The sequence below is a fragment of the Dermacentor silvarum genome, chromosome 7 (assembly GCF_013339745.2).
Source record: "Dermacentor silvarum isolate Dsil-2018 chromosome 7, BIME_Dsil_1.4, whole genome shotgun sequence".
Taxonomy (NCBI): Eukaryota; Metazoa; Arthropoda; class Arachnida; order Ixodida; family Ixodidae; genus Dermacentor; species Dermacentor silvarum.
Window position 1 is genome coordinate 142,087,110 of NC_051160.1, and position 24,921 is coordinate 142,112,030.

Genomic DNA, 24,921 nt, shown 5'->3' on the forward strand with positions numbered 1-24,921 from the left:
ATAATCAATGAATTATAATCGTTAATATTAATTTTCATGCTATAGCATCTTAAAATTTTAAGCAAATATTTTTGTTGTCTTAAAAAAATTAGCATGGCAGTCTCTTTGTTTCCATTACAAAATTAAATATGGCGTCACATACGTTCCTATTACAGTGTCCTAGTGCCGACGCCCCCAGAGATAGAATGATAGGTAACGTAATGTTCAATCCAAGTTGGCGAAGGGGACCTTCTAGAAGTCGTTTTCTATGCATGGTGAACCTACGACACTCTATAAAGAAATGATCCATAGTTTCGGGTTCATTGCAATAAAAGCATTGAGGGGAAGGCGCCAAACCAGACCTATGGGTATAGAAATTAAGCCTTGGTATTCGGCAACGCATTCTAGTAAACGACACCTCAAATTTTCTTGTTGAACACCATCTGCTGTGCCAAGGAAACCTAAGGTGCTGAAAATCGGTGTAATTGAGTACACATGATTTGGCCTGATCTTCTTGGACAGAAAATTTTTTAAATCTCGCAGAAGTGACGTATGCCGAAGGTCTTAGGATCCTCAGTACCGGGCCGTTAAGAGATGCCGCTGCTAGTGCGTCTGCAGATTCGTTTAAAGTGAGCCCCACGTGCCCAGGCACCCATACCAGATGGATAAGGCGTAAATGTTGGGGGATGGATGAATGAAATTCACGGAGAATGATAGATGAATTGGGCACTGATAAAGCGGAGCAAACAGACAAGGAGTCGGTTAAGATTACGGCTGAAGTAATAGATGTGGGAAGTTTTCGTAGAGCTAGGATGATCGCTAATAACTCCGCCTGAAATATTGGCGTAAAGTCGGGTAGTCGAAGGGAGAAAGACCAATTTAAGGATGCCGAAAAAATTCCCACACCTGCCTTCTCTTCACTGACAGAAGCATCTGTGGCTATTACTGCATTTATTTGGAGGTTCTCGAGGTGGTCATCTAGCAAACTTTTTAGGTATCGAATAGGCAGGAGTTTAGGGTTATTAGGAAATATATCATCGAATTCAACGCTTACTGTCGCAGTAGGGAAATTTTGAAAATCCACATCACGGATTGATATTTCTAATGGCTCTAATAGTTTCCGCACAAAAACTACCTGGGGACAATGCAGTCTGGACCATTTATTCTCAAAGAATGCAGCCGGTTCTCTAATAAACATATAGAAGGAGCGTCTCTGGGGAGAAGCATATATGTTCAGTAACGTTTGGACTGTCAGTATACGAAAACGAGTTTGAAGAGAAGGCAGGTGAGTTTCATGATAAAGAATATTATTCGCTACATATTTTGGAAGGCCGAGACATAGACGTAGTGATTCGCGTTCTAAAAGAACTAGAGGGCGTAATTTATAAATAGGACTTCCAGAAAATAACACGCATCCAAACTCTAGAATGGGGCGGACATACATACAATAAATCATCAGCAAGGTCTCTCTGCGCATTCCAAAACGATTGCTGCTGACTCGTCGTAATAAACCAACTGCGCATGCTCCTTTAGATGCGATGTATTCTATGTGTGTCTTCCAATTAAGCTTTTCTGTGTAAATCATTCCCAGATATTTTAAAGATTGCACCTGTGGAATAATCTCCTGGCCATACGACAGTGTTATTCGGATAGGAAAAGTTAAGGGAAAAACAATGATTGCACTTTTGCTGACATTTAGCGACATTTGTATTCCTTTAAGCCAAATTTCAATCTGATTCAAATACAATTGCAAAGTTTTATATAAGCTATGAATATCATTTGATACTGAGAAAAATGCGATATCATCAGCGTATACGTATACCTGTACGTCATGATGTGTCGGGATGTGATTTAGTAAAATATTAAATAATACGGGGGAAAGTACTGCACCTTGAGGAACGCCCCTTGTCTGTTTGTAAATGCGAGAAGACACACCGTTTTGATAGCAATAAAATGTGCGTCCGCTTAGAAAATTTTGAATCCATGCAATTATGTACTGTGGGAGACTCACACTTTCGAGTCTGTTGATTAAGATACTGTGATCGACACTGTCATACGCCTTCGCAATGTCTAATGTGACTAAGGCAGCGTACTGGTTGTTGCGGCGAGCGAGTTGAATTCGACTCTCCAAGTCAACATGAGCACACCAAATTGAGCAGCCGGGCCTGAATCCTATTTGAGAATCACTTAATATTTGGTTCTCGATTATCCACCTATCGATGTGACCATACAGAACTCTCTCGATTAACTTTACGAGATTTGAGGTCAGAGAAATAGGTCTAATGTTATCTATTGTATATCCATCACCCGGTTTTTTGAGTAGTGGAATTATTTTGGCAACCTTCCAGTCTGGATGAATCCATGCATTTTTAATCGAGAAATTTATAAGATTAAGAAAATCCTGGGGTGATAATTCGAATAATAGTTTTATCATTGCTGTAGTTATGCCATCAGGACCTGGGGCTGAAGCTGGCAGCATGTTTACCACTCTCATTAATTCTTCTAATGTGACTGCTATGTAATCATTAGCTGTTTCAGGCGCCGGTATATGATAGGGGCGAAGTGATGTGAATCTACGCTCTAAGCCTTTTGCAATCTCCTCCAGTGATTGTACCAATTCAGTGGAAGTTAAGCTAACAGACTCTACATTTATTGGGGCTGAAACAATCTTTTTAGACCGTAGAAACCTAAATAGGGCTTTTTTATTACTAGACTGCGATAGGTAACTGTAATGTTTAGTGTTATAATTTTCTTTCGCTTGGTCAACTGTTTGCCTGAATGTAGTTGCAACAAATTTATAGTCATTCCAATTACGTGGACATTGATTATACAGTAACTTTCTCCAGGCTGCCTTTCTTCTTCTATATTCGCGTTCACAGTCCGGATTCCACCATGGTGAATAAGTACCCCCTTTAGTTGACTGCATACGGAAGCTGGATTTTTTGTAACTGTCACTTATCACTTGACACAAATTAACTGCCTTAACTTCATCATTTAGACCAACCTGTTTATTTAAAGCTGATCGCAGTGTATCTTGAAATTTACTATAGTTAACAAAGGTGCGGACATGCTTTCCGACTAAATTAATTGGTCGCATGACCTCAAAAATTATTGGAAGATGGTCGCTATTTGTGGCCGACGTGATAGTAGACCAGGAGAAAATTGCACAACCCGAACTGGAAAAAGTTAGGTCTAACACCGAACGTGATTTGCCGGATACATAAGTTGGGGTTCTCGAAGTTACACAGTTAAGATTATTTGACGAAACCCAATCCAACAATCTCTTACCACAAGAGTCGGACCGATAACCCCATGATACGTGGTGAGAATTAAAGTCACCAGCTATGATTAGATCCTTTCTGCAGGCTGCAAGCACGGCATCGAGAACTCCTGTATTGAGAACGCCTGTAGGAAAATAAACATTGACTATCGAAAATGGGGCGCATCCAGGAAGCGTTAAATCCAGTGCTAGAATCTCACTTTCAGCAGAGAATGACTGGTGACTAATCTTAGCTCTATGACAAATTTTTGTTGAGATGAAAAATGCTAATCCCCCTCTACGAGAAGGACGATCTAGACGAAAACTGCGATAATTCTTTAAATGAAAACTCTTTTCTGTGGATAACCAAGTTTCTTGCAAAATAATCAAATCAGGAGAAAGTTCTTCACAGAGATATAACAGATCAGCGGCTGCAGCAAAAAAATGTGGTTGATCCCTCTTATATAGGAATCGGTATAGAACACGAAAGTGAAACGTGTCTTCACAGAAGTAGTGTAATGTTTATTGCACATTGATATATAATGTCTATTGGTGTTTTGTGGCTAAAGCGCCCTTAGGCGTTGATGCACCCACGCTGACGCCTGGTGGCACGTCTCCTCCATCACGACTACCAACGTCGATGACCATGAGCAACCGTCGTGCATATGGAAGCTGCACTACGCTGCACACGCTAGCACAACGCGAAAGACGAAGCACGTAAGTGACACACTAATACAACGCGCAAGACAAAGCACGTAACTGAATCGTCACCGAGTCAAATCAGCGCGTACAGCGCGTCGTAATTGCAGCCTCCGCGATCAACTTCAGAAACATTTTCAGAGCTAATTGCGGAGGCCACGCTCCGCTGTGCTGAGTACGGTGAACGCCACCTAAGTGGCGTTGGTAGTGCTTCTTGATGCCAGCGTCCCTTCGAATGCTGGCATCGAGGCGTCGTAGTGCTGCGACCACCGAAGCGTTCACTGTCGGTGCGCGTTAGTGTCATAATGCAGTACTTCTCTTTTCTGCTCGTAGGCGGCGGCACCGCCCCGAGCAAGAGCGCGGGTACACGGAGGAGTGTTAGATATATAAGGCGCGTCTGTGTAGCTCTCTGCAAATGCGTTTGTGGCGCAATGGGTTAAACGCTCGGCGATCTATCGTCGCGGACCGAGAGGTCGTGGGTTCGATTTCCAAATTTTGCATGTTTGTGGAACTTTTTCTTCTGGTTTCTTTCTTTGTATTATGTTCGTGTACATTGTAAGCTGACGTATTTCCGTGACGGAAATACGTCAGTGAAGTCTTGGTGGACCCCGGCATAAAACACTTTCGTGTTAAAATGGAACGACAGTTCCACTGCAGCACTTTTAAGCTTCCTATATTGGCGATATTCCGGCAGTATTTACTGCCGTCTGTAGAATGTTATCCTTTAGGAAATCATCCTTTGTTAACCTGTCATTTTGACTCTTTTTAGCTTTTAGTTTGTGGAGGGTAGTTGCTCTCGGGGAGTTTGGAGAAGCACGACGCTTACACGTTCGAGCATCTAAATCCATGCTCTCAGTGGTATCTGAACCTGTCTCGTGACTGTTAAAGCCCTCAGGTTCGACAGGAGTTGCGGGAGCTGCGTTGTCATCAGGACTGCGAGGCGAGACCTCTGCCGATTGGTGTTTTTTTTATATTTTCATCAGAAACTGCGATTTCAGAAGGAACATTTGGATGCGCAGTAACATGCAAAAGTTGCGACAACTGAGAAGTGAAAACTTGCCCAATTGTCTCTGAAAGATTCGCAAATAAACTGTCAAGGGCTTTTGCCATAGCCTTCTCTACAGCTGCAGCTACAACATCACCAAGAGATGCATCCATAGCTTTGGAGCGACGAGCAGCAGCTTCAGCATAACCACAGGATTTCTCTAAGGCAAGAGCATGAGCTTCACGACGCGAACACCGTTTCCTTTCTATAATTTGCATAATTTCAAGCTCTTGGTCTCTCGCAGGGCATTTCGTACAGTCCGCAGGGTGGGAACCTTCACACAAACAGCATCGTTCACTCTGAGAGGAACACGTTTTTCCATCGTGGCCTTCTCCGCAAATGCGGAGAAGGCCACCGAACATCAGATCTACATCCCTTAATACTGTGGCCATATCGCCAACACTGAACGCATTGCACTGGGCGGGGAGAAAGTGCTTCCACCCTGTATAATAAGGGCCACGCCTTGATCTCTGACGGCCTAGTTGTGCCTGCAAAGGTGACAATGACCGACTCTGTGGGGACTCTTTGGTTATCAGAAACGCGTGAACATCGGTAGACTGATACGGCACCTGCCGGGGAGAACATCTCCAGGACCTCGGAAGCACACAGACTCGCATCGACTCCACGAACTAGCCCCTTAACGCAAGCTAGATGAGGAGGAATAAAAGGCCTCACCGGGTGATTCGCAAACATTTGACACTGCAGAAGGTCGGAGACACAGGTCTGGTCCGGCGAACAGCATAGAATGCCCCCTCTGCCAAACTGTCGAACATCGGTTATGCTTTGGAAGTGCGGGGTTGCTTTCCGCAGCTCTTCTTGAGTCACCTTTGGATTTTTCACGCGGATGTATCCCCCATTGGTCGGCACTAGGGCCACTGGAACGCTGTGAATACCACTGCGCAAGAAAGCCTCTATGGGAATATCATTATTGGGAAGGGAAGCCGTCCAGAGGAAAGACCTCTGGCCGGGAGAAGAAAGAGACATTAGGAACTCACAATCAGATTAATTACACAATAAGAGGAAAGTACTAAACAAAGCTAAAGAAAAAAAGCCGCCCGATACTTGACCAATTCCCCGCAACACGACTCGAACAGCACGGGCACAGGGGCACAGGGGATCGCAGCCAGCAGCCGAGGTGGGCAGCCGAGGTGGGCAAGGCTAAGCTGGCCGGAAAGCAATCCGGGGCTGTCGAGACCGAGTCCACCTCTACACGTGAAATCGTCTTCTTCTGACTGGCGCAACTTTCGGCTGCGCCGTAACAATATATAACGAAATGTCATTTGTTTTTGTACAGATACCATTAGAAGTTTGAGATGAAGCTAATAACCGCACAGGGAGCGATGGAACGAAAATGTTAGGCGTAACGTTAAGAGGGAGAGATTTATTTACAGAAAGGCAGAGAGGCGGGCCTGAGCTGTAACTTGCTCTGGCCTGCTACTCTACACTGTGGAAAAGGGACGGAGAGGAAAAGGGCTGATGAATGATGATGATGAGTTGAAGAGGAAGTTTGTATATACAAATGCACAACGGTGTAGCATCTCTAAAGCCGTGCGTACAGCTCAGTGGCTTGTAGCAAGGCGGCATTCGTTATCAGGGCTACGCTGTTTGCATTGGGCCAAGGACCTAAAGGAAACTGTTCTGATAGCGTCCTATTATCGACGTTTGCAATGGAAGAGACCAGTTTCTGTCGTTCTTGCGCGTACGCAGGACAAACGCAAAATATATGATCAAGTGTTTCTGGTACCTGACAGTATTCACAATTTGGGCCAGTATCACTGCAACCTATCATATGTGTATTACGCTTGGTGAATGCGACACGAAAGCGAATCCGCTATACCATGCTTGTTTGGCTTCTTTCGAGCTTGTGAGGCATGCGGGAATTTCATTTCTGGGTCCCGCTTATGCACTCACTTGTGTCGTGGATCTGGTTGGGTCCAGTTCTCCAGCGTACGGTTGCGTATTACGCAACAAAGTGGGGCGTTCGTGTCTATTCGTGAGAACGGTATGCGTACTTCTGAAGTATTATTATTGCGATAGCAATTATATGGACACTTCCACCGGATTTCTGCCGTCGGCGTCGCGTCGTCGTCGCCGTCACCGTGAGGTTCCGTATAGATAAAATCTTCGCCGCGCGCCGTATGCCCGAGCGGAAGCGTGCGGGGACGCACGCTGTCACGGAGAGCGAACGCAGTCAATCTTCCACGCGCAAGCAAGGAAGCGGGAAGCGAGCGCCGGAGGGAGTGGGGGGGGGGGGGCGCATTTCTACTCTGCCAACAACCGCGCTCGTCGCTCGCTCGCACCGTCTCTTATCTCCACACGGCTCTGACCTTTATGCGCTGTGCATTCGCCGCTCAGTTTCCGTTGAAGCGATAGACCGCACGTACCTTCGCCCGCTGCGGCGTATATGCGCTTGCTGCCAGCGTTTTGACAGTCGCTGTCTGCAGTCATTCAGTGTGATCTATTCATGTTTGTGCGCGCTCACACCACAGTTAGTAATAGTCGGGCCACATTTTCCAACGCACGCTACACATGCAATGCTGCCCGGATCGGCAGTGCAGCGCTACAGGTGTGTCCCTTCGCACGCGCTGCCCACGGGCAGCGCTTCTCATCAACACCACCGTTTCACACGCGCCTTCTCGTGGTCATCGAGTCTCTCTTCATGTCGGTCTACTTACGCCGCAGCACACCTGCTTACTTAATCAGCTCATGTTTACTACAATTCATATTGCTACCAAAGCCGCTCACCTTACTTCGTATGACATTGCTGTGTTGCTATCGCATTCATTGCTTCGCCCTTAGGGCGAAACTGTGACATTTTTTTAGTATTTAGTATTTATTTATTTATACATACTGTCAATCCCAATCGGGATTATAACAGGACTTGTTATAAAGATACATTTGTTTACCTATTTTTTTACGTTTGTTTACCTGGAATGGCTTTTCTTTCGAATGTCTGAATTTGAAACAAGCATCTCTCACGGTGAACCTTAACGTAGATCGTGCGCGAAGTTTGTATTGAAGATATGGCGTACGGCAAGAATTGTTCGTGTGCGCTATCTCTGAAGCGAAATAAGCCAATAATATTGCAACGTTAGGGCCATCTCTGCTCTTTCTCTTGTTTCCCTTACACCGTCTCACTGTGCTATGTTCATAATAAAGTAATGTCCAGTCTTAACAATTGTCGAATAAATTCATGTGCATATGACTGTAAACCACTACTGACCGTGAGTGAAAAGCGCTTAGTGGTCAGCGAAGCGGTCACTGCACGCACGTAAGTATTTCACTTGATCGACTGTGCGAATAATTTTTTTTTCGTTACTGTTATTCTTGCAAGCATGATGCTGTTGTCCGCGTACCCATGCGAATATCGTTTTTTACGTTCTTACTTGCGCGGGCTCATTTAGCGTGTTTCTACGCCACGCACAGTTAGCGCATTACGGTTCCCGAACTCTAGCACTGGAGCTAGGCCGCGCTGATGAGGTTGACACGTGAGTTTTTGCATTCTCTTGCTGCCCAAGGACATAGACAACGCTCAAAAATGGGTGAGCTCGATGCAGCACCACACTGTTGAAGTTAATTACCTTTAGGGGCAGGGGCGCGCAGGGTGCGTGTGAACGCAGAGACAATGTTTTGGTGGACACAGGGTCTGCATACATCTTCTATAGGACACGATTTTTCCAGATCGTTGCGAAGTGTATTTACCGACTAGTTCTCGCAGAGTGCTTCAATTTGTCTTATACCGATGTCACACGGCCACTTTTGATAACGATTGAGACCGATCTGGATCGGAATGTTCGACCGCGATTGGCTCCCTTCCGCAGATTGAGCAAAGAAGCCAATCGTGACCAAGAAATTCGACCCAGATCGGCCTCAATCACGATCAAAAGTGCACCGTGTGACCCCCGTATTAGGCACTGGAATGAAGTAGTGTTTGAAAGAATAACAAATGTAGCCTCCGCCACTACATACGAGAAAATATTGCATCGAAGAGCTGACAATTCTCGCAACCTATTGGGAAATGTGCCGAAAAGACTTTATCAAAAGGCGTTATTTTACTGATGTGTGCATTGGTTCACATTAGACTGAAATGCCAAGTCCTCAGGTTATGCAGGAAAACGGCGAAGCGGGAACATACCACATCGCGGCAGTGGTCTCGCGGAGTGCTGTGTTGTGGACACACTTAGTCCCCAAAATCGTTATTTTCCGCTGGTTGTTTGTGCACCCATAAACTGCACAGTGCTAGCCTGTAGCCTTTTGATGAGTATACATGCCATTATTTGCGAGCGTAAGTGATTCGTGACAAAAATAAACGGAAACATCGAAGGAAAGCTACCACTCCGCAATGCAAGCGCAAGGCAAGCTCACAGTCCAGACCGAACAGGCAACTCTGACACATACTCTCCACGCCAGACCGTCGGAAGCGCCCTCGTGAAAACGTGTATACAGGCGGGAGAAAATCTTGAAGGTAGAATATTCTGATGACGCGATAGAGTCCTTGAAAAGCTGCAACCTGTGTGGGTGGCAGGGAGCGATGACAAAGGATGCTGTCTGTGTCGGGTTAACACGCGAATGTACAGTCGAAGAGGCTCGCAGAGCAAGTATACAGCTATTGTTCCATTGCTTGACGTGCATCGTGGTAGGCCTAAGCATGTGCACAATGCTTGAGCTTGAATGCTCTCCAGCGTGCGCACACAACTATGTCCCATGCTTGAGAGTGCCGGCATGCTGTACCCTATGAATACCGCTTGGTACAATTGGAGTAATGACGACTCCGAGGGGCCCCATCTTGTTCCTGCTACGATGCGAAGGACGTGAACGAAACTCCTCAGCTTGCTCTTCAGTGTGGTGACGTCTCTTCACCAAGATAGTCCCCGGTCTATGATTGCTCCAAGGAATCTGTGGTGTGTTACTGCAGGTATCGCTGTCCCATTTACAATTATGGGACACGTGGTCATTCGTTTCCTCGTGAATTCAATAACGGTAAATTTTGCTGTTGACATCTTGAGGCCTGGACGCCGAAGATACTTAGCTGTGATAGTCACTGCACGCTGAAATTTAACGTTAAGATATTAGAAATAGATCAGAGAGTCAATAGTGGTAGCCGATATTCTAGTTGATATGAAGAAGAAAAAAGGGAGCTGGGCAGGCCGTTTAATGTGTAGGACAGATAACCGGCGGTCTATTAGAGTTACAGAATCGTTTGCCAAGGGAAGGGAAGTGGCAGTCGAGGACGGCAGCGAATTTGAGAGTGTGATGAAGTTAGGCAATTTGCACGCACAACTTGGAATCAGTTTTTTTTCCCCAATTCAAGTTTATTCCATTTTTCTTGAGATACAAAAAAAATGGAGGAGGCCTGAATAAAAAGTGCAACTCTGTTCACTTGACGGGGATTCAGGCCCCCTTTACAAGGCATATAGCAAAGCAGTTGATGTGGAACACAAAAAAAAACACTCATTATGCGTTATTACGGTAACAAAGCATTCCGTGTCCCTTTGTTTTTATATGTATATAAAAATCACTTAGTGTGCATACACACAAAAGAAAAACACGAAACACCATATGTTACATTTCTGAAACAAGAGAAACAATAAATATTCTTCATCACACTGGTTTCATTACATTAGTACAGAATTTCATTACACTATAGAAACATATAAAATTGAAAGAGAAGAAACGCATATTTTTCACAGATGTGCACTACTTAATGGATACAAAAAAATTTCTTAGTGTTTTCTTACTGGTAGATTCAATGAATATTTGATGTTCAATCAAGTAGTTTAGGAGTTTTGGCAGTCTGTAACAAAGCATCTGCTCACTCATATTTAATCGAGTGTGTGGAATAATCCACTTTTCAGTATTACGGAAAGGGTAAGGGTGAGTTTTCTCCTTAAGTTCAGCTAATGTATGTAATGTTCCATCAGAAAATTTAAGGCATTGTTTGTATCTGAGGGCTAAATTGTATGCGTAGAAGTTGTGAGCAGGAACCACGCAAAACCGTGTAAATAGCGGTCCTGTGTGTGCTCTGTAGTGTTCTCCAGCTATATGACGGATAGCTTTCTTTTGCAGTACGTGTAGTCTATTTATGTTTGTTAGTGACGGGGTGCCCCAAACAAGAAAAGAGTAGCTCATTTGAGAGGAAAATAATGCATGATACAGCTGCAGTTTGACACTACTCAGAAGTAAAAATTGTCATTTTGCGAAGACACCTACGGTTTTGGAAATGCGGGCAACGAGATGGTTGATATGTGTATCCCACGACAAATGTTTATGAAAGTAAACTGCAAGAGTTTTGACAGTGTCAACAATCTCTATGACGGAATTATCCAGAATTAGGGGGTCTGTTAGTGAGAAATTTATTTGGGGTAGTGAAAATACGATAGCTTTTGTATTGTTAACATTTATTTGTAAATAATTGAAATTGCACCACGTGCTCAGACTTTTGAGAACATCGTTTATGTCACTAGTTGTATTATGTAAATTCTGTGAACGAAATAATAGTGTCGTGTCATCTGCATATAAGACATATTTAGGTGTTTTATTAATATTTGTGATGTCATTTATATAGAGATTAAACAATAAGGGACCTAAAATACTCCCTTGTGGAACCCCTGTATTTACGGGTTTACATGAAGATGAGTATCCATTGATTTCTACACGTTGCATGCGATTCCGGAGGTATGATGCTATGATATCTAATGGTAAACCGCGAACACCGTACAACTGTAGTTTTATTAGCAGTGTTTGATGATTCAGTCGATCGAACGCCTTCGAGAAGTCTATGTAAATGCCTATGACTGATTGCTTTTCCTCGAATGCTCTGAGAATGAAGTCTTTCTGAATTAAAAGTGCAAGTTCTGTGGAACGGCCACTGCAAAAGCCAAACTGGGCGTCATTAAGTATATTGAATTTATTAGTGAACTTCGTTAATCTTGTCAAAATTATTTTTTCTAGGCCTTTAGAAAAAGTGGACAATATGGAAATTGGTCGGTAATTAGAAAAGTTATTTTTGTCACCTCCTTTAAATATCACAACCACTTTTGATATCTGCATTTTCTTTGGAATGTACGCCGGTACTGAGCGCTGAGTTATAAATATTGCAAAGATGTGGTAAAATAATGTATATTACCTATTTAACTGGTCTTATCTGTATCCCATCTATGTCACAAGCTTCACTATTTTTAAAGGAGTGAAATATACCAAAGATTTCATTATCATCTGTAGGACTGAGATATATACTGCTATAGTTTTTATTTATTTCGTTTGCTGCCTTTGGGTAATGCGTACTGACCACTAAACTCGTAAAAAAATCATTAAATGACTCACTCAATTCTCTACCCTTGACGGGTACATTGTTTAGCATTAATTCTTTAATAGTTTCTGTGGAATGTGAGCGACCCAGCAATTCGTTTATCTTTTTCCACATAACATCGGGCTTGGTTTTTTCATACTGCTGAAAAGCACCACAAAAATGTGCGCGTTTTGTTTTTCGCAGGTAGGCGTTGGTTTTATTTCGATGCTGTCTAAATATAGGCCAATCATCTGGGCTGTGCGATGTTAAAAACCTTTGGAAAAGTTTATCTTTTTTTCTTACCATATTTATGCATTCTCTAGTCATCCATGGCTTACGCGAATTACGCGCGTTCTTTATCTCTTTCAGAGGAAATGATTCGGCATAAGCTTCTGCAAATTTACGAATAAAAATTTAATACGCCTCATCTGATGTCCTCGCTCGAGTTACAGCATCCCAATTTATCAAAATTATTCCTTTGCGAAAGTTGTCTAAACTGTGTGGATTAATATACGGTACTGTTCTAATGGATGAACAATAATTAACGCCGCATTTGTGAGGCTTAATGAATAAAAATATTGGAAGGTGATCACTGATATGGGAAGAAAAAATGTCACAGTTTCGCCCTAAGGGCGAAGCAATGAATGCGATAGCAACACAGCAATGTCATACGAAGTAAGGTGAGCGGCTTTGGTAGCAATATGAATTGTAGTAAACATGAGCTGATTAAGTAAGCAGGTGTGCTGCGGTGTAAGTAGACCGACAGGAAGAGAGACTCGATGACCACGAGAAGGCGCGTGTGAAACGGTGGTGTTCATGAGAAGCGCTGCCCGTGGGCAGCGCGTGCGAAGGGACACACCTGTAGCGCTGCACTGCCGATCCGGGCAGCATTGCATGTGTAGCGTGCGTTGTAAAATGTGGCCCGACCATTACTAACTGTGGTGTGAGCGCGCACAAACAAACATGAATAGATCACACTGAATGACTGCAGACAACGACTGTCAAAACGCTGGCAGCAAGCGCATATACGCCGCAGCGGGCGAAGGTACGTGCGGTCTATCGCTTCAACGGAAACTCAGCGGCGAATGCACAGCGCATAAAGGTCAGAGCCGTGTGGAGATAAGAGACGGTGCGAGCGAGCGACGAGCGCGGTTGTTGGCAGAGTAGAAATGCGCCCCCCCCCCCCCCCCGCTCCCTCCGGCGCTCGCTTCCCGCTTCCATGCTTGCGCGTGGAAGATTGAGTGCGCTCGCTCTCCGTGACAGCGTTCGTCCCCGCACGTTTCCGCTCGGGCATACGGCGCGCCGCGAAGATTTTATCTATACGGAACCTCACGGCGACGGCGACGCCGACGGCAGAAATCCGGTGGAAGTGTCCATATAATTGCTATCGCAATAATATGTGAACGAAGTCAACCTGCATGAAGAGGAAGATAACTTTTAGCGAGCGTGCTCCTCAGCTGCCCCGCTGCTGCCAAGTGGTCTGTCACAGCGATGCACCCTGCTTAAGTAGCCTTGCGACGATCCCTGCACCGACGTAGGCACCTGACGTCACAATGGCCGGTAGATAGTTTCCGCTCCGCTGGTGTTGATAGCCGAACAGCTGCTTGGCTGCATGAATAGGAAGATAACTTTTAGTGAGCGTGCTCCTCAGCTGCCCCGCTGCTGCCAAGTGGTCTGTCACAACGACGCACCCTGCTTAAGTAGCCTTGCGACGATCCCTGCACCGACGTAGACACCTGACGTCACAATGGCCGGTAGATAGTTTCCGCTCCGCTAGTGTTGATAGCCGAACAGCTGCTTGGCTGCATGAATAGGAAGATAACTTTTATCGAGCGTGCTCCTCAGCTGCCCCGCTGCTGCCAAGTCAGAGCCAATTGGAAATCTCTGGCTAGAAGCCTTCGTCCTGCGGTCATCATAGAAATTGGCAGATGATGATGATGACCTTGATGTGAGTGAGATGTCTTCTTTCTGGGGTTTTACGTGCCAAAACCAGTTCTGATTATGAGGCACGCCGTAGTGGAGGGCTCCGGATTAATTTTGACCACCTGGGGTTCTTTAAAGTGCACTACAACGCAAGCACACGGGCGTTTTTGCATTTCGCCTCCACCGAAATGCGGCCGCCGGGGCCGGGATTTGATCCCGCGACCTCGTGCTCAGCAGCGCAACGCCTTAGCTGACTGAGCCACCCCGGCGGGTGTCAGTGAGATGTCGAAACGCAGCAGACCACATCATGGAAGAACGCTGCATACCCAGAAAATAGGGAAAATGATAAATAAAAGGCAAGAAGCTTAGCCAGGGGGGTATTCTGTGAGAGCTCAGTGGATATGTCCATTTTGTCTGCGGCTGAAGTTCTGATTGGCTAGGCTGTGGTACGTGGCAAAAGAAGACAGGCGCCACCAGCCATTCAGCACTCCATCAGCCAACTAAATGGACACCACTAGTTGGACACTTACAGAATACCCCCAGAGACGAGCCCGGTTGGCTACCATGTACTGCTGGCAGAAAAAAGGGGAGCGAAAGATTAAAAGAAGCAGAGAAATGCAAACGTTCATGTGCACTGGAGCCACCAACGCAATAAATATTTTCACCACTTTGAGACCGATGGTCGCCCAGTTTGGCTGCCTGCGTTAAGGGATCGCGGCAGCGCTTATGTGGCCTTCTACAGCTGTAATATATGAAACCATAATGCCAAGGTGTTGTCCAACGAGAAAGGCCTTCCGTGCAGTACGAAAGGCACACCTTTCATCTTAGGCCAAAAAACAAACAAAATTAGCGGTGAATTCACCTTTAGGGAAGGTTGGGGACTTTATTGCGATTACCAATCGGTCTTATATTAGGTGCGTAATTGTGGATGTTATCTTTTATATGATGATTATTATGAAAAAAGCACCGCATATCCACGAAGTGAATCATGATGAGTGGGCGAAGCACCGGCCGGGGGATCATTCGGGCAAAACGCCGGAAGCGTTCTCCGGAAGCCGGAAGCTGGAGCGTGGCGTACATATGAGCGCACGTCGGGAACGAGAGAGAAAGAGAGCACAGCTGCGCCTCTAGTGGGAGCGGCGAGTACTGGCGTGGCTACGAACGCGTGTCAAGGGACTAGGCTCGACCCTAAGGAGCTTCGCCCCTAAAACGGCACATTCCCAGTGGCACAAACCCTGTGACCCAAGAAACCATCAACGAGGTTCATTAAAGACAATTAGGATCTCGCGCCGACATAGTCGCCGGTCACCTACGCCTCGTCTTTCTTCAGGTTGGTTTACCATATCGTATTGTAAATTGTAGACCATCCTGAAATCGCCGCCAGATTCAAATTTTGACCTGAATGTATGCATGCACAGTATTTTACATCAGAGCACAAAATATTTGCCATGTGCGCGCTATGCACGTGAAAACGACAGCTTGCAATGCACGTGATGTCGAAGGAATTCCGATTCCAATTTAAGATTCAGTAAAACAAGCTAAAAATTGGAAAGTAGACGTTCGCATATAATGTTGAAACTGACGCCATAACTAAACTTAATCCTTAGCAGCGAAAGAATGTCACGCCAGTTACAAGACGACAAGCATGCTAGAATGACCTTGTGTGCATTGGTGTATATTGTCGAAGCATCAAGAATAAAGTTATTGATCTTACCACCATCTCGGAAACAACAAAACCACATGCAATACATGGAACTGAATCGTGGTCAGATCACGCAAATAATCACAGCGAAATATTTTCAGTTGATTACACAGTTGATCGAAGTGCGCATGGTGGATGCATTTTTATTCTTATTGATAATACTATATCTAGTCCACCTATTGTCCTCGAAACCGACTCAACTGAAACAGTTTGGTGAAAAGTGTTCCTGAATAATGGCTCTTCTGTGGCGCTTGGTTCATTCTGCAGACCACCAAACTCGAGAAGCCCTTTTCCTTTTTTCACTTAAGCAATATCCTGCTAAGTTCCCAAATAATGCATAACAGCTATGGCAGGAGCTTTTATTCTGCAAGATATAATTTGGCAACACTTCCCTCCTGTATTGCTCAGTTCATCCCTTCTGTACATAGCGTTAGGCGAAATGACAAGTGCACATTATTTGATGCAATTTGGGGATAAACAAACTCGGTTTACGTCTAGCAGCGCAGATGAACTAGATCTCTTTTTTTTCATTATTATTGCTGTTGTGCCGGCTATAGCCACAGTGACTGGTCTTAGCAATCATGACGCTGTCGTGGCCACGAAGTCCTGAACTGCCAAGAATATCCGCTGTGTGCAGCCTAGGGATATAAAATTTCATGACATTTTAAGGGGCATGAAAAAAACTGGTTTCTCTCATGTTTTTTTTTTTCAGAAAAATACGAAAAATTGAAAAAAACAGACGATTGTGCACAGAGCTATGAAAAACTGGACACGGGCATTGATTTCACATCAAAGCATCAACTCCGGCATTTGTATCAGTCTGCGTCTGGTTTATTTCCTCTTGACGCGTACACGCTTCACTGTGCAGCGGACGCAGCATTCCGGACATTGATGTTCGAGTGCACGTTCACAAGTTCTTGCAAGCGATCCCCTGCGAGCCTGTTGCGTACCTTAGTGTGCACATTTCCAAACTCGGACCAGTTTCTTTCACACGCCGCAGAAGAAGGGGGAATCTACAATACGCGACAGGCGAGGGTGCTCAAGGGTTGGTTGAAGCAAAGTCCTTGCCACCACGCGGATGGCTCTAGATGCTTCGCAGACTCCCAAACTGCTTCTTTTGACAAAATTCCTTAGCAGGTTCTATATTCTATGACGTCGTTTATTTCCCATTTTATTCTGGTGGAAAAAAACGAAAAGATTTCCCCGAAATTTTCAAGTTCTTTCCAACCACATAGATCTCTAGTGAAGGCAAGCAAGGCCTACTTCTATGAAGAGGGAGATTATGTCACATTATCGCGCGAACAAGATTTTTTCACAGAGTTTGCGAGGGCAACTTGTCAACGCTATTGGTCTGTAACTTCTTGCTAAATATGGGTCCTTGCCTTGTTTAAGTATGTGCCCAGCCACCCACATGGAATGTGCCCAGCCACCCACATGGAATTTAAGGTGGAGAGGAGTACTTTCAGGGTTTCTGGATGAAGGTACTTGATCATTTCATGCATTTGGTACAAACGACAGTGTGACGACGACGGCATGACGAGGTTAGAATGACGAGGATGGAACGATGGCAATGGCATCACGACGGTGCTATGAGAACGAATCAATGACGACGAATGTATGACGATGACGTAATGGCGCCGAGAGCATGACAACGCCATCGAGACAATGAGATGAAGACGAGTGTATGACGACAATGGCGGGGATGGTGACTTTATTGCGAAGCCTGTATGACGATGATGGTGTGACGCTAACCGCACGATGAGTGTCGGATGACGATGCTTAGAGTGGCAGCGATGAAATGGCCACGATGGCATCACGACGATGGTCACATACCTAGTGGCCCAGCTGGTAGACAACTTGCGCTTTTCCACGGGTTACCACACTTTCATATGAAATGAAGAAGGAAGGCAAATCGCCGTTTTAACATACCTCATCCAAAAGCGCCTCCTTGATTGCCTTGATCCAGGGATTTCCTCCGTCCTCCATGAATCCATGCACCAGAAATATGAGGGGCTTCTGAATTTTGAATTGGTCCTCGCCATCCAACTTTCGATCTGGGAAGTACTCTAGGTGCACGGACCAGCGACTGTTGGAACGTGAGTACAACTTGAACTCAGTCTTGACCAAGATAGGGTTGGCCGGGAAGGCCGATGGGTGCGTGAGTGTGTAGTCCTGGCGGCTGAAGCAGCCTACGTACTTGTAGCACACCTTTTGCGTAGTATTCTCGGGCTGCAAGAGGTCATCACCGTCAACAAATGCATTTCAAAATCACAGTCTGCTTATGCTTTGCATCATGTCCCTCATTTCATTCCTTCGAAATGGTGAAGGAAAAAGAGAGACAGAATGCAAACGGAGGAAATTTTAGGCAGGCAGTCTAAATTGTAAACATGAAAGCAATTAAAGCAAAACATGGCAGCTGCCAAGACATTCGGTCGTATCGTAACTTCCCAACAGCGCTCAAATCAACGACGTGAATAGAATGTAAGTAGTGAACTATTGACAATATCAACACTGTCAGTAGATTCTGTCACTGGTTCCCCTCGTCGTTTTCTCTGAGCAGGTACTGTCATAAATTATTGTCATGTGCAGCGGTGCTTTCGGAGGCAAGAACGCCATTGAGAGGCAATAACTCTACCAAGAACGCCCGCCGGGCTGCCCCACGAGCCCTGTTTTTATTTAAATAACTTTTATCATAATGCTCTCGCATTATTATAGCGGACTTCACCCACTTTGGTAGCATCACGTTCCCCTGACGACAAATGTCGGCCGATTCAGAAGGCAGTATCGTCTGACAGAAGGTCTCAAAGCGCTTGCGGTCACGAGGTAAGAATGCGATAAAATGCGAGAATCGTATGCTTTTAAGTATGCTATCGCATATGTAGGAGCATGGGGGGTCTAAGTTCTCACTTAGATTTTTTTTTCTTTTCTGCCCGGTGCACTAACGATGGCGGTACGTGCATTCTCTGTTTCACGCGTCCCGATCAATGAACAATGGGTGCCTGCGACAAAGTGGGCTTCGCTGATTTACAAGTCCACTGACGGCCCCCTGACTCCTCGCTCACAGGAAGCAATGTCACCGTGACGATCAAAAGTAACAAGTAGTCCCAAGCAGTCCGACGAGCATGCAGATCGAGCACTTGCCTGGCTTGGTTGTATCTGTCGTTTGCTAGTTGTGCCCTGTGCTGCAATAGAGGGACGTTTCTGCACGCTTGTCGCACTTGCCGCCCACTTTCTGTTGTGCATTGGTGACTGTGCTGAAGACTGCGACGCTCCTGAAGTGCATTGCGAAGATGATATTCAATCATTCGATTTGTTAACCACTGCATTGGTTTTCGAAAAAATGTTCAGGAAGGACCGACATCTAGTACCATTCTATGCAAAAATTTCGTATTTCTTAACATGGGCGAAGGGTACCGTAAGCTCATGCGATTGTACAGAAGCACTAGTGTAGACCGCACCGATGATTTTGACTCTTCACCGTTCAACCAGACTACACCGCAAGGCACAATATTTGAATGGAGAAAACGGAACTACTTAGATTAACTTACGTCGGTGTGTATACGCAGTGGGAAATTCATGCTATTGCTGTAGCTCGTCACGTAAACGCGCGACGAGCGAGCACGATAAGCCGCGACAAATCCAAAAAGAGCGGAAAACCATCCAGAGCATGCCTGCATGCGTAGTCAATTTTGTCCTCGTCTTCGAGCGGCCAGAGAGGGAAAGTTCCGGCAGGTCCTGGGGCGTCCGCGGCCGGTGTGGGACGCGCAAAAGGAAAACGCTTCCGACGGCTCTGAGTCGGTCCAGTGGGCGCAGCATTCTAGAGGTCCCTGATTCTACGAGAAGTGTGTCTACAGTATACTGGTAATGAGACTGGCGGCTCTGAGGAAAAGGGCTCCAATACATTGTAAGCAGTAATCACTCGCTGAATGTACATGGTGATTTAACATAGATATTCAATCAGGTAGTGTAGCATCTAAAAATGTGCTTTACGCTCTTCTGCAGTGCATGAACGCGACAGACTTGAGTTTGTAGATACGTGGCACTTGCTTAGTGTGTGTGAATAAATTACACGCATGTGTTCTCTCTATATTTTCCTTTCACTCCCCCATACCCCCACCCACACGTAGGTTAGTAAACTGGACAAAGCTAGTTAATCTTCCAGCCTTCCTCTCTTCTCTCTCTGCGTTTTATCTTTTGTCTAGTTATAATTCTGAAAATGTGATTAGATTCTGACTAGAATAACTGAAAATAATTTATGTCTCACGGAGTTATCTTCCTCTGCTGCATGCGATTTCGGGGATCATCTACTATTGTTTGTTATTTTGTTAGTGAAAGAAAATTAATTAAGTACTTCAATGCAGCATTGCAGTCCAAGAAGTTTTATATCGAAACATTAAGGACACCGCCCTTTCACTTGCTAACAACTGTAAGAAAGTTATCGCTCGGCGAAAAGCGCGCAAGCATGTATCTGAACATTCTGGATTGTTGCAACCGATTCTTGTGGAATCTGATTGCATGCGTGGCGCGAACGTGTTGCGCAATCTAGAACGCACACGAGTACCTGCAATTACGCTGGGATCTATGCCGAATCACGCATAAATTTCCGATGCCGCCTGTACCGCAGACAAGATTTCAACCATTGATGCATGTGCTCGTCACTATCTTTGTGTCCTAGTGTAACTTGTTTTGGTGGCCACAGGTTCGCCAAATAAAAAAGGTAGCCTTGTCACTCGCCGTTCTGCCGTTGTCCTCCAATTCTTCACCGTCACGAGAACGTGCGAATGTATTCCTTTATTTAACGTATTCTTCACTAGACAAAACCTTGCTATCCATGCTACAAGGACAAAAAAAAAGATTATTGTCCGCGCAATGGGTAAGGCGGTAATGGGTAATGCGAACAACCTGCAGCTTAGAGTGTATTAGAACATGATTGAGTGAGACGAGCGGCCGGGCGGCGCATGCTTCGCCGTGAGGCGCCTGACGACGAAAAATACTGTGGCGGTGCTGCGATCGAAGTGGATTGGGCCACATCATGCATGGTCGCACTATTTGAGACTGCTGGTGATACTGCTCGGCGGGGTCGTTCGTACTGCTTCGCGAGCTGGTAATTGCGATCGGACTGCTCAAATCGTATTGCTAATTATATATGACGTGTACTTATGTCTTAGGAATAAATGTCTTTCTTTCCTTTTACGCCGCGCGGTGATTGGACCTATATTAAGGTCGCAGTGTCGGCCTTCATTCTACTATGTTATTGTAGTTCGCTTGGAGAACAAATATTTTGCTTGTTTTCAAGCAGCATGGTTCGCTCGTATTTTCACGCATGTAGTTTTCCATCAGTAGGTCTTGCGAAACGCAGACAGAAAACATATATAACATTTCTGCTTGCTGCTTTAAACAAATAAAAGATATCTACCACGCCCGCCGCCCTGTTCTCAGATTTGCGTGAAGTATACTTACAGAAAAAAAATCACCCGCCCTTCCCCTGTCGAGAAAATGGGGGTAAGCGAAGCTTGTCGTGCGTGTACCTGACCTGATACTTTCCCGTAGTTTCGAGGCGTGTACCACCGTTGTCGGGTTCCTGGGAGGCAAAACAACGCTGTCGCAGGCGTTCCGCATCGTTTGCCCTAAACTCAGGGTCGGTGGCTCTTCGCTGACGTTCTGCGTGAGGGATTCCGAAAGCCCTCACGCTAGAATCGGCATGTTGACGACGAGCCCTTTCCCGAGCAAGTTCGCGGCGCCGTTGCTCGAACGCAGCCTGCTCCTAGGCGGAACGCACCACGCGCAGCCTTCCCATCAGGTTGCCAAAACTGAATTGAGGCGAGAGAAGCCCAGCGGAGCGCACGCAACCCCTTATTTTCCTCCCCTTTCCCTCCCCGCGACACACTAAACGACCCTGATTGGTCGCGCGCGTCACGTGCACCCCGTACAGATGGTAAACCAGCGGTGCTGAAATGTGCGGCCCCGTTATGAGCGACACGCGATTTCTTTCTTTCTTTCTTTCTTTCTTTCTTTCTTTCTTTCTTTCTTTCTTTCTTTCTTTCCTGTCCCGGGCTCATACCCGCATATCCAATGCGGGTACGCGCCACGGGTGATTTTGTTATCGTTAATCGTGACGTAACTGACGAGCATGTGATGTTATTCATGTCATGGCCTATCGGTCATGTTATTCATGCATTAGTACCCTTCCATGCCAATTTTTGTATATACCAAGTGAAGGAGACGCGAGTTTTCGGCAGGTTTTCGATAGGGTTTTAGCGTGACACAAGCTTCGCTCGAAAATGCAGCGCAACATTCCGTTCATGTTTCCGTCTGCCTCGTGGTAACAGAATGCGGAATAATTGGTACGGGGTCATTTATTGCGGTGAGACTTCGGGCCCCGAAAACATTTTTATTTACCCATTCTATATCCTTCTGAGACCCAAACACAACTATGGAACATAATCGCTATTCACAGTGGCTTTGACTGTGTACTGTCGTTTTTAAAACAATCTTTAAAATTTATACGCCACGATTAGATGCCAAAAGCTGCGTCTCCATGTACGTGAAAGAAATAACTATCTACATCATCTCCTTATGTTTGCTATGGTAAAAACTGCATTTCATTGCTTACACGCAGAGGCGAAGGAGGAACTACGTGTAGTACACTACCATGTTGCTGCCACGTCCTGTGTTTTCACGCAATCTCAGTGATTTCGAAACACACCTCAAGCTTGCTTTCGGCCGTCTGGGACGACACAGGGGTATGGGTCAATTTAGTGTCAAATTTCTCGAAAGCGGACGACAAGCATACGAGTAAGCCATTTCTTTACAGTTACACATACACCGTACTTCATGCCCATAATGAATATTTCGCTTATATAATTCATAGAGAATTTGAAAAAAAGAAGTTGCAGGCAATGTGCCATGTATTGTACAAGGGGTCTTAGGTGAATATACTAATTTTAGACCCTTAAGCAGTGTTCAATATTCTTTCCAGTCCAAAAAAAAATTCAGTGCCGTTCCACTCTGCATGTTAAGGTGGATGACCAGTGATGCTGTGTATGTGGTGATTGACCGTTGCTCCGGTGGAACGTTCCAAGTTTGCGGGACGAATCGCATTTCTTTCCGCCTCGCGGTCCTGGCGAGCAGCACGCTTACGCTTGGTGATGGTGAAAAACTTATATGCTCTCAAAAGAGAGAAGTACATGGAGGTATGCATGGGCAGGTCCTTAAGGGTACGGCCCTTACAAGTATTAGGTGGGGTCCCTAGTACGGGACCCCAGTGGTGTCGGCCGCTGCCCGCGCGCGTTTGACCAAGGTCATTTGGGCCTGCAGGTCATTTTGGCGTCCGCAGCCCGCTCATCGTCGGTGGTATCATTCCGTCGCCGCCGCGTCCATTCCCTTTTCTGTTCACGCCGTCGTTCTTGGTAGGCATGCTGTTCTTCTTCAGACCGTACAACATGCGGCCTACCCATTTCACAGTCACAACAGAACTCAGGAAAGGAGCCTACGTAGAGCATTATGTCAGGAGACAGAAGACACTCGTATTGGCAGGCGCTAGTGCGAATACGCTCGATGGCGTACACCTGTATGGTGACAACGTAGACATGGTCGACGCGGGTCAAAGTGTAGTATCTGTTCTTATCAGCTTATTATCTGATATGGGTTGTACTTGGACCCAAGATATTAAACTTATTTTTATACGTTGGCGGAGTGCTTGAAGCCTGCTTCACCTCCGCCGTGGGTCGGCCCAGGGTTTTTGGTTTACGGACATCGATCCGTTGGAAACTGGCTACACACAACTTCGCTGTAAAAACAAAAGTCGGTGCGGTAGCTTAAATAGTGGCTACATTGGCTATGACGTTGCGCTGCTAAAGAAATTCTATGGGATCGAGATGGTAAGACGTCTCTGTACTCATATTTCGGTGCACGGTAAAGAACCCCATGTGGCGAAAATAAACGCGGGTGCCTCATAATCATATTGTGGTTTTTCCACGTAAAATCCCAGAATTTGTTTCATTTTAAAAAAGAAGTTAGCTGTTTCCGTCGATTTCTTTTCTAGGGGCGTAAAAAAACTCAAGTTATTCTCGAGTCTAATTTCCGAGGAAAACAGGCTATACTTATTTTATATTTCATACCTGCGTCTAATATCATTCCCAATTGCACGTCCGCTCAACTAAGCAGCTTGTAAATTATAAACGGCTGCTTTCAGTTATCCGTTGCACTATCATAACGACAGTAATGAAGCAATTAAAGGGACGCCGTGCCTCACATACAGGCAGATATATATGTAGACCTGCTTTGTTCGTTGAAGGAGACAACTGTGATACCAAATGCACTACTCAAATTTAATGGGAACCAAACATATTGAGACTGTCAACAACAAAACTTTCTCGCTTCAATCAAGTGAGCAGCTTTACAGGCTGCCCTAAAGTCGGTCGTTTATATTGAACGACAGCTCGGAACTTGTTAAGTTACCAATCCCCATGCGTTAATTCGCTCAGGAACTGGTTCGCCTCTGCGCAACAGCCACGCCTCTCCAGCACCAGAATAATTAGGAACTGTCCTCACTTGCATAGGTCACTCGCCCTCGAGACTTCAACGTCATGTTATGCTTTGCATACGAACAGAAACTACTATTCAATAATTTTAGTAGTGAAATCAGGAATAGAATATGATCTGAATAGATAATAAAATTCGATGAGACTTACATGTTTTGTATTTCCCATGCTGGCGCTTTAAGATCGCCAGACCAGCCATGGAGATTACATTGGCGTTTACTTCCTCGTCTCCCCGATTCAGTCTTAGTACACAGGTAATATTCTTTCTATAACACTGCTTATTTATTTATTTACTTATTCATTTATTTATTTATTTTTATTTATTTATTTAGCTACCTCACAGGCTCCAATGGAGTACTACCCAGGCAGCACATTACATGGGGCCAACTAGGGCCGATGATGGATTTCAGCCGGCACTGGGTCGACCGCGAAGGCCCGCCGTTGCCTCTGTAATGCCAGTGCTGGCAAAGCCACTGTAAAAGA

General features: G+C 45.4%; 1 protein-coding gene and 1 pseudogene across 1 annotated transcript in view; one reads left to right on the forward strand and one right to left on the reverse strand.

The window, feature by feature from the left end:
• LOC119458497 (phospholipase A1) overlaps nt 1–24,921 on the reverse strand; it is a 104,942-nt gene that overhangs the window by 20,294 nt on the left and 59,727 nt on the right. The window contains exon 4 of the mRNA XM_037720334.2: nt 17,825–18,124. Coding sequence (XP_037576262.2) covers nt 17,825–18,124 — 300 coding nt within the window. The remainder of the gene's footprint in view (nt 1–17,824; nt 18,125–24,921) is intronic.
• LOC119459765 (U2 spliceosomal RNA) lies at nt 23,460–23,636 on the forward strand (annotated as a pseudogene).